The sequence below is a fragment of the Salvelinus sp. IW2-2015 genome, unplaced genomic scaffold, assembly GCF_002910315.2.
Source record: "Salvelinus sp. IW2-2015 unplaced genomic scaffold, ASM291031v2 Un_scaffold1853, whole genome shotgun sequence".
Taxonomy (NCBI): domain Eukaryota; kingdom Metazoa; phylum Chordata; class Actinopteri; order Salmoniformes; family Salmonidae; genus Salvelinus; species Salvelinus sp. IW2-2015.
In genome coordinates this window covers 48844-56717 of record NW_019943218.1, presented here as the reverse complement: position 1 = coordinate 56717, position 7874 = coordinate 48844, and the positions used below count along the sequence as shown (strand labels likewise).

The window sequence follows — 7874 nt, the reverse complement described above, 5'->3', positions numbered from 1 at the left end:
TCTCGGTTATCTGTCATCTTCATCTCTCTCGGTTATCTGTCATCTGTCATCTCTCTCGGTTATCTGTCATCTGTCATCTCTCTCGGTTATCTGTCATCTCTCTCGGTCATCTGTCATCTCTCTCGGTCATCTGTCATCTCTCTCGGTTATCTGTCATCTGTCATCTCTCTCGGTTATCTGTCATCTCTCTCGGTTATCTGTCATCTCTCTCGGTTATCTGTCATCTGTCATCTCTCTCGGTTATCTGTCATCTGTCATCTTCCCTTCATCTCCTTTCCAACCTGATCTTCCTCTCTCTCTCTCAGACGGAGGTGTGTGTGTTGTCTGATGTGTATCTCTGTAAGCTGCCTGCTGTGCTGCGCTGTGTGGAGGCCCTGGTGAAATGTGAGGTAGAGGGGGACACCCCCTACAGCCCCTGCTCCTCACTGCTCTCAGAGGGCTTCTTGATCTTCTACAGCCTGGTCATGATCCTGCTGTACACACTCTACTACCATCTGGTCTCATAGATACTGAGGACCCTGCTCTACACTGTACTACCACCTGGTCTCATAGATACTGTGTGTGTGTGTGTGTGTGTGTGTGAGTACTCGGACTGATGTGAATTTGACCACCTGGACATTCAGACAACCCGGACTTAAATAATCCACCATAAATTCCATAAAAACACACACACACACACACACACACACACACACACACGCACACGCAGCTGTCCTGGCATGAGGTATGCAGGGTGAGAGACGAGCCTCACAACACAGGAAGGACTGTCAGCTGCCCCCTCCAACCTCACAGCTGCTATCAAAACGTACCCAACGTGACAGTATACACACACAGCCACAGCAGAGCACACTGTGTGTACGTACAACAGCTGGTGTGGTTGAGCACAACATGGAACCATGTGATTCATAAAATAACCACTGAATTCATGTCCTTTTAAAGTTGAGAGACTGGCTCTGACGCATATTTATGTTGTCTGAAATACCCTTTAGATAAAAGGGCCCTTCGAACATGACAACCTATGTGAATGATTAGCAGAGAAATACATTTGAGTTAATCCGTTACAGTTCTAATACAGAAACTCACATATATATTTTTAAAGGGCTTCCCTACATGACTGCTTTTACCCCTCTAATGCACAGCATGTCTCTGTCTGACGATGTCCTGTCTGACGATGTCCTGACGATGTCCTGTCTGACGATGTCCTGACGATGTCCTGTCTAACGATGTTCTGACTATGTCCTGTCTCTGTATCTGACGATGTCCTGTGTCTGACGATGTCCTGTCTCTGTGTCTGCCGATGTATCTGACGATGTCCTGTCTGACGATGTCCTGTCTCTGTCTGACGATGGATGTCCCGTCTCCAGTGAGGGAAAACCCCTGTACTCAGAGAATTGGGGACACCCGTTGTAACCCTTGAGGCGATTTAGAAAACAGGAAAGGACCACGTTTATCAAATAAGAGGACATTTTGTGACCTAGACTCCAACATTTTTCTGAAAGGATTAAGACATATTCTCATGGAAGCCATTTTGAGGAAATGAGACCAATCATTCGTGCCTGTTTATAACTGAGTGCCAGTAAGAGTACTCACTGACCAACGCCTTCCACTGGTTTCTGCCTGCCGTGTCTGACTGTGACCACCAGAGGGCGGTGTTGCTACACACTACATTACACCGACTGCTGTCCCCAATGCTTTTATGTCTAAAAACTGATGGTACACAAACATTTCCAAGCTTGTAATGATTTATGGTAACTTCTTTTTGCTGTTTGTTTGGTCACCGGCTTAACATGCTTCATGTTTGTAAAAATGTAAACAACTAATTAAATTATTTTTTTTCTGTCTTATTTATATATTTTTTAAGATTATGTTTTGTGTTTTGTTTTTTTCTGTCTGTTGCAGTGCTTGAGAAAAGAGCTTTGGCCTCATAGATAAAAGCTAACTGAAATCAATTGGTTTAATTCGCTTCCTGATTGAGTCAGATTACTGGTTTTAGCCGTTCAATGGGACCACTTCTCCAAAGCTCGCACGAAATAAACATTTAGATAAAGATAATGGTTATTAGCTCGTATCTGTCAGATAATTAACTTAAGTCTGAATTAACTGTCATGTGATCTGCTCTTACAGTTTAGGCACTACATTTCCCATCAGCCCTATTGTGTACAATGTTGCTGTGGGTACTCCTGGGGAGCGGTGTTTTTTTTTTGTGTGTGCATTGTTGAGGCCTCTGCTTTCTCCAGCGTAAGGCTATGTCATAGCTACCTGAGTGCTCTGTGGAAACTCTGTGTGATGTCCAAGCTAGTAGAGTTCGCCAGCTTGTGGTCTGGTTCGTTTTAGCCTTTTCAATGGGCACGGAAATAGGGGTTAACACAGGTTTATGAGAGAAAAGTCATGTTAACTAACTGACATTATGAAGCGTTTATCTGCGTTTTTACGACATAAATCAAAATTCCCAAAGCAACGGTAGCCGATGAAGGTTCTCGCATAGAACGAGACCTGTGTGTTACCGCAGACCTTATTTCGGGCAGTTATCCAAAAACCCTACCAAAAACGCCATTTTGTTTTCCCCCCATAGGCTTTGAGTTGGTGCCTACAAAAAGACACCATTGTCAAAAATACTGAGGTGTAATACATTTTATACACACACACACACACTGTAAATAGAAGGCAACATTTCACCTTGTATTTGAGGTGTGTCTCTTACTCCGAGGTGTCATCCTAATACTGTAATCAGGACTTTTTCATAGGACGGTGATGTATGCATATTGATAGAGCTTAGTCACCTTGCATGAAGTAGGCAAGAAGAGCGGCCATTTTGGCAGTCCGGGCTAGGTGGTTCCAACTCCTCATCCTTCTACTCCCGTGTCCCTGAGGGATATGTAGAAATGTCTATTTCCTCTCTTTTGTCTGTTACATCATTTTTGGCGCATAACCACAGTCAGTCGTTGTTGGAATTGCATTTGCGATTTAATGTTTCAACCAAAATGAGTTTTATAAAATGAAACTTAAAAAAAGGTGAAACCACCACCATATTCACTGGTTTAGAAATGAATTCTATTCTTTAAAATGTTAACTGAACAGAAATACTGTTGTATTTTGTAATATTTATATCATACCTATGTATTTAAATGAGTTTATATAAAATCTATAGTTTTTCTCCTCTGTAATGAAATTATTAAATAAGGAATTTAACCATTTTCGTGTGTCATCGTCTGCTTTTGAAGTTGTCGGCTTTTTTGCTGCTAAAATGTTTTTTGTTTTGTAACTTGTATTCCTACCGTCAAGCTTTTGTTGCATTCTGCCCTGCGCTTCAAACTCTGCTCTGCCTTGTGGATACCAGGTGTACTACTGTCATTTGTGTGCTGCCCTCTAAGTGAAGAAGGTACGTTTGTGCAGCAGCTCACAGGACAGAGGTAATGATTGCACCATCGCTGCATGTTTGGAATGGGGTTAGTAGAGGCGGATAAATTACAGGGCTCTCAAGTCTTTCCTCGATTCCTTGTCCTTTCCTCTCGAGCCCTCCACTCATTTTTTTTGTTTTCCTTTTATTAGATCGAACCAGGTACTTTGCGTTGCAACCTGTGTTTAGTCCCCTCCACCGAACCTCCCTACAATAATTGTCTTTTTATTTGATGCTCAAGTGTCACTGGTCACAAGCTCCACCCACTGACAGAGATTTTATCCAATGAATCCCATTTGCCCTCAAACTCCAATGAGCTCTCGGGGCTCTTTCAATTCATCTCTCCTCGATTCCGCTCCTTCTCAAAATGCATTGGACTTTGGACCTTTTTCCTCCCAATACGATTTGAAGAGTCGAGGAGAGAGGAATCAGGAAGGCAAGATGGATTGAGAAAGAGCCCTCGCCTCTTTTGAAAGTTGAGCGGGAGCGGGAAGTGTATGTCCTCTAGGTTTTTCCACTGATGATTTGAGAAAGTTGGGAGGAGAGGACGGGAGAATTCAAGAAAATACTTTTTAAAAGCCCAATTTGGACCTTTTTTTTCTCCCCCTATGGTCTCCACTCCATCTTCCGCTCCATGGTGGATAAAGGAATGGGTACTTAATGTAGTGTGGGCCTTCTTTGAGCATGCAGTGGATGTGGTGCATGAGTGTACAAGTATTGAAGTTTGTATAGTGGACGTCTGTGTGGTTTTTGCTCCTTAAGTAACTGTGATTGTGTTACCGTAATGGTTGTTTTGACTACAGGTTAACAAGTCATTAGCTCGGTTGTATCAGATGTGCACGCTCATGGGGCGGCAGGGTAGCCTAGTGGTTAGAGCGTTGGGCTAGTAACCGAAAGGTTGCAAGTTCGAATCCCCGAGCTGACAAGGTACAAATCTGTCGTTCTGCCCCTGAACAAGGCAGTTAACCCACTGTTCCCCGGTAGGCCGTCATTGAAAATAAGAATTTGTTCTTAACTGACTTGCCTAGTTAAATAAAGGCAAAATAAATGTACAGTATGTGACTTCTGTCCCTCTTCCCACCCTAGGACACCCTGTGTCCCTGCCAGCTGATCCTGGACGGTGAGGGTCTGTCGCGGGTCGCCCAGACCGCCCAAGCCCTGCTGGACCTCCCTGTGTCAGGACCCCGCCGCGCCGCTGCCCCAACCGGGCTGCCCCAACAACTGCCTGCTCAGAAGCTTACCAGCACCCAGTAGATATCATTACAGAACAAAATATAATGGTCTGCTGTATGGGAGTCTGTAGTGTGTGTGTGTTTTCTTTCATTCTTTGCCCATGTCTGTTTTGCGGTCTAAACATTTGCATTTTAAGACGTAGCCTACAGAGAATGACAACTTCCCCATAAGACTCAACTACACTGTCTCATTGTAGAATAAAATCTCAGGAAACTGTCCATGGTTTTGTATATGTGTTACTGTATTTGTCTACGGAGGGCCCCCCATTTCAACACAGACCTCCTCAGGTGCTAGAAGTTGTAGCCACATCACAATCAAACCTGCTGTTCTCAGAAAATGTCGGGGGGGGGGGGGGTAAACCTGCTGTTCTCAGAAAACGTCAGAGAGAGGGGGGACGGAATAATGTTCCCCTTTAATTAATCATCTGTCGCTTGAATCATGAACCAATTACCAGTGAAGACTAATTATCAATCAGTAGTAATTGCTCCGTCGCACTCCCGATGGCAGAACTGGTCTGCAGGCTTATCACATCCCTTGTATAAGACACACACCGCGCACACATTCTCTGTCTCTCTCTATGTCTCTGTGTGTGTGTCTCTCAGTCCCCACTCTGTGTTGAGAGACAGAGATAAGAGCCTGTCTATTCCTCTCACGTCCCGGCCGGAAGCCCCCACGAGAGCCCGGCGTGTTGCTCGTAAGCGCCGTGTCGGAGAGTGGAGTGTCTCTCTGACATTTATCGGCTGTAATTGAAGCCGTGAATGAACCCCCACCCGTACACGCACTCAAGCGTCATGGAAACCGGGGTACTGCGGTCCAACCTCATTTGTGTTAGGAAACTACGTCATACTGATATTAATACAGATTTAGGATAGGGATATCATTAGATTTAGGACAGGGATATCATTAGATTTAGGATAGGGATATCGTTAGATTTAGGATAGGGATATCGTTAGATTTKGGATAGGGATATCGTTAGATTTGGGACAGGGATATCGTTAGATTTAGGATAGGGATATCGTTAGATTTAGGATAGGGATATCGTTAGATTTTGGATAGGGATATCGTTAGATTTGGGACAGGGATATCGTTAGATTTAGGATAGGGATATCGTTAGATTTAGGATAGGGATATCGTTAGATTTAGGACAGGGATATCGTTAGATTTAGGACAGGGATATCGTTAGATTTAGGATAGGGATATCATTAGATTTATTGCCGGTTTTTGGAGCACCAAGACTTGTGATGGGTTTAACTTGCAGTATCTTGTCTGGTGCTATTATCCTTTTGAAAAAGGTTATTAAAGATGGAACAAGGTGATATGGTTCAGATAGGGGTCAAATACGAGGTCGCACAAGATATCATTAGTGCTTCTTCAGTTTCATTCGGCTGAATCTTTACTGAATACATGAACAGAAATCCTATCAGCATGGGAAGATATTTAAACAGCTGTATTGTTCAATAACAAACTAATTTCATTTGGCAAAGTGGATTATTTGCTTTTCAAAACATGAACTTCAAAACATTCACAATTAAATTGTACGATGCTGTGTGTAAAATTGCAAACAAACGTTCCATGGCTGTAGTTTACGTAAATCTCCTGCGAATCTCCACAACACTCTTGAACAGTGTCAAACAAACTCTTTGGGCAGCACTGGGTAAGTCCATACCGTCCTGGAATCAACCTCAAGATCAACTTCAAATTGCTCTTTATCTTTTACCTTCACTTGTATACTTTATTTTTATTTCTCCGTTATTTTACCAGGTAAGTTGACTGAGAACACGTTCTCATTTACAGCAACAACTTGGGGAATAGTTACAGGGGAGAGGAGGGGGATGAATGAGCCAATTGTAAACTGGGGATTATTAGATGACCGTGATGGTTTGAGGGCCAGATTGGTAATTTAGCCAGGACACCGGGGTTAACACCCCTACTCATACGATAAGTGCCATGGGATCTTTAAGGACCTCAGAGTCAGGACACCTGTTTAACGTCCCACCCGAAAGACAGCACCATACACCCTATTCTAGGTTTGAGAGGCAATATTCGATTGGTTCCTTTGCTCTAAAATCCACCAAAGTCGTATGCTTGATATACAGGTAACTGCCAAAATAAAGGAAACACTTGAGTAACTGAGGGATACAAAGTATATTAAAATCAGGTGCTTCCACACAGGTGTGGTTCCTGAGGTAAGGAATTAACATCCCATCATGCTTAGGGTCATGTATGATCTATGCCAAGGTGATCTGAAGCAGTTCTGGCTCGTAGTTGCCCAACGCCCTATTAAGACACCTTGCCGTTTCCTTTACTTTGGCAGTTACCTGTATATGGTCCATTCAAGCCAGATCTCATACAGGTCTGTTGTGTGTGTTGTGTAGGCTTAGTGTGTGTTGTTCACCTTCCATAGACAGGCTAGCTGGTTCTGACTTGGTTGGGTTGTGTATGTTGTGTAGGCTTAGTGTGTGTTGTTCACCTTCCATAGGACAGGCTAGCTGGTTTCTAACTTGGTTGGTGTTGTGTATGTGTGTAGGCTTAGTGTGTGATGTTCCACTTCATAGATCAGGCTAGCTGGTTCTACTATGTTGGTGGGTTGTGTATGTTAGGGGTGAAGCCTCCACAGCCTTCGGTCGCAGAATCTGAAGGGGTTAGTAGGACCTAGGGGGGGCAGGGGAATCTGAAGGGTGATAGGACCTAGGGGCATGGAGAATCTGAAGGGGCGTTAGGACCTACGGGGGGCAGGGAGAATCTGGAGGGTGTAGGGCCTAGGGGGGCAGGGAGAATCTGAGGGTTGTAGCCTGAGGGGGGCAGGGAGAATCTGGAGGGTTGTAGGACCTAGGGGGGGCGGGAGAATCTGAGGGTGTTAGGCCTAGGGGTCATAGAGAATCTGAAGGGGTGTAGGCCTAGGGGTCATGGAGAATCTGAAGGGGTGTAGGGCCTAGTCATGGAGAATCTGGAAGGGGTGTAGGGCCTAGGGGTCATGGAGAATCTGAAGGGGTTCTAGTCGGCGCTAGGGTCATGGAGAATCTGAAGGGTGTAGGGCCTAGGGGTCATGAAGAATCTGAAGGGTGTAGGGCCTAGGGGTCATGGAGAATCTGGAGGGGCGTAGGGCCTAGGGGTCATGGAGAATCTGAAGGGGTGTAGGGCCTAGGGGGGCAGGAGAATCTGAAGGGTGTAGGGCCTCGGGGGGGGGGGGGCAGGAAGAATCTGGAGAGACGTAGGGCCTCGGGGGGCAGGGAGAAGTCTGAAG

General features: G+C 44.8%; 1 protein-coding gene across 1 annotated transcript in view; it reads left to right on the top strand.

Moving 5' to 3' along the window:
• Window positions 1-4848, top strand: part of LOC112072202 (leucine-rich repeat and calponin homology domain-containing protein 4) — a 59569-nt gene extending 54721 nt beyond the window's left edge. Inside the window, 1 exon segment of the mRNA XM_070439696.1 lies at window positions 306-4848. Within this exon segment, the coding sequence (XP_070295797.1) occupies window positions 306-506 (201 nt within the window). The 3' untranslated portion in view covers window positions 507-4848.
• Window positions 4849-7874: the final 3026 nt, after the last annotated feature.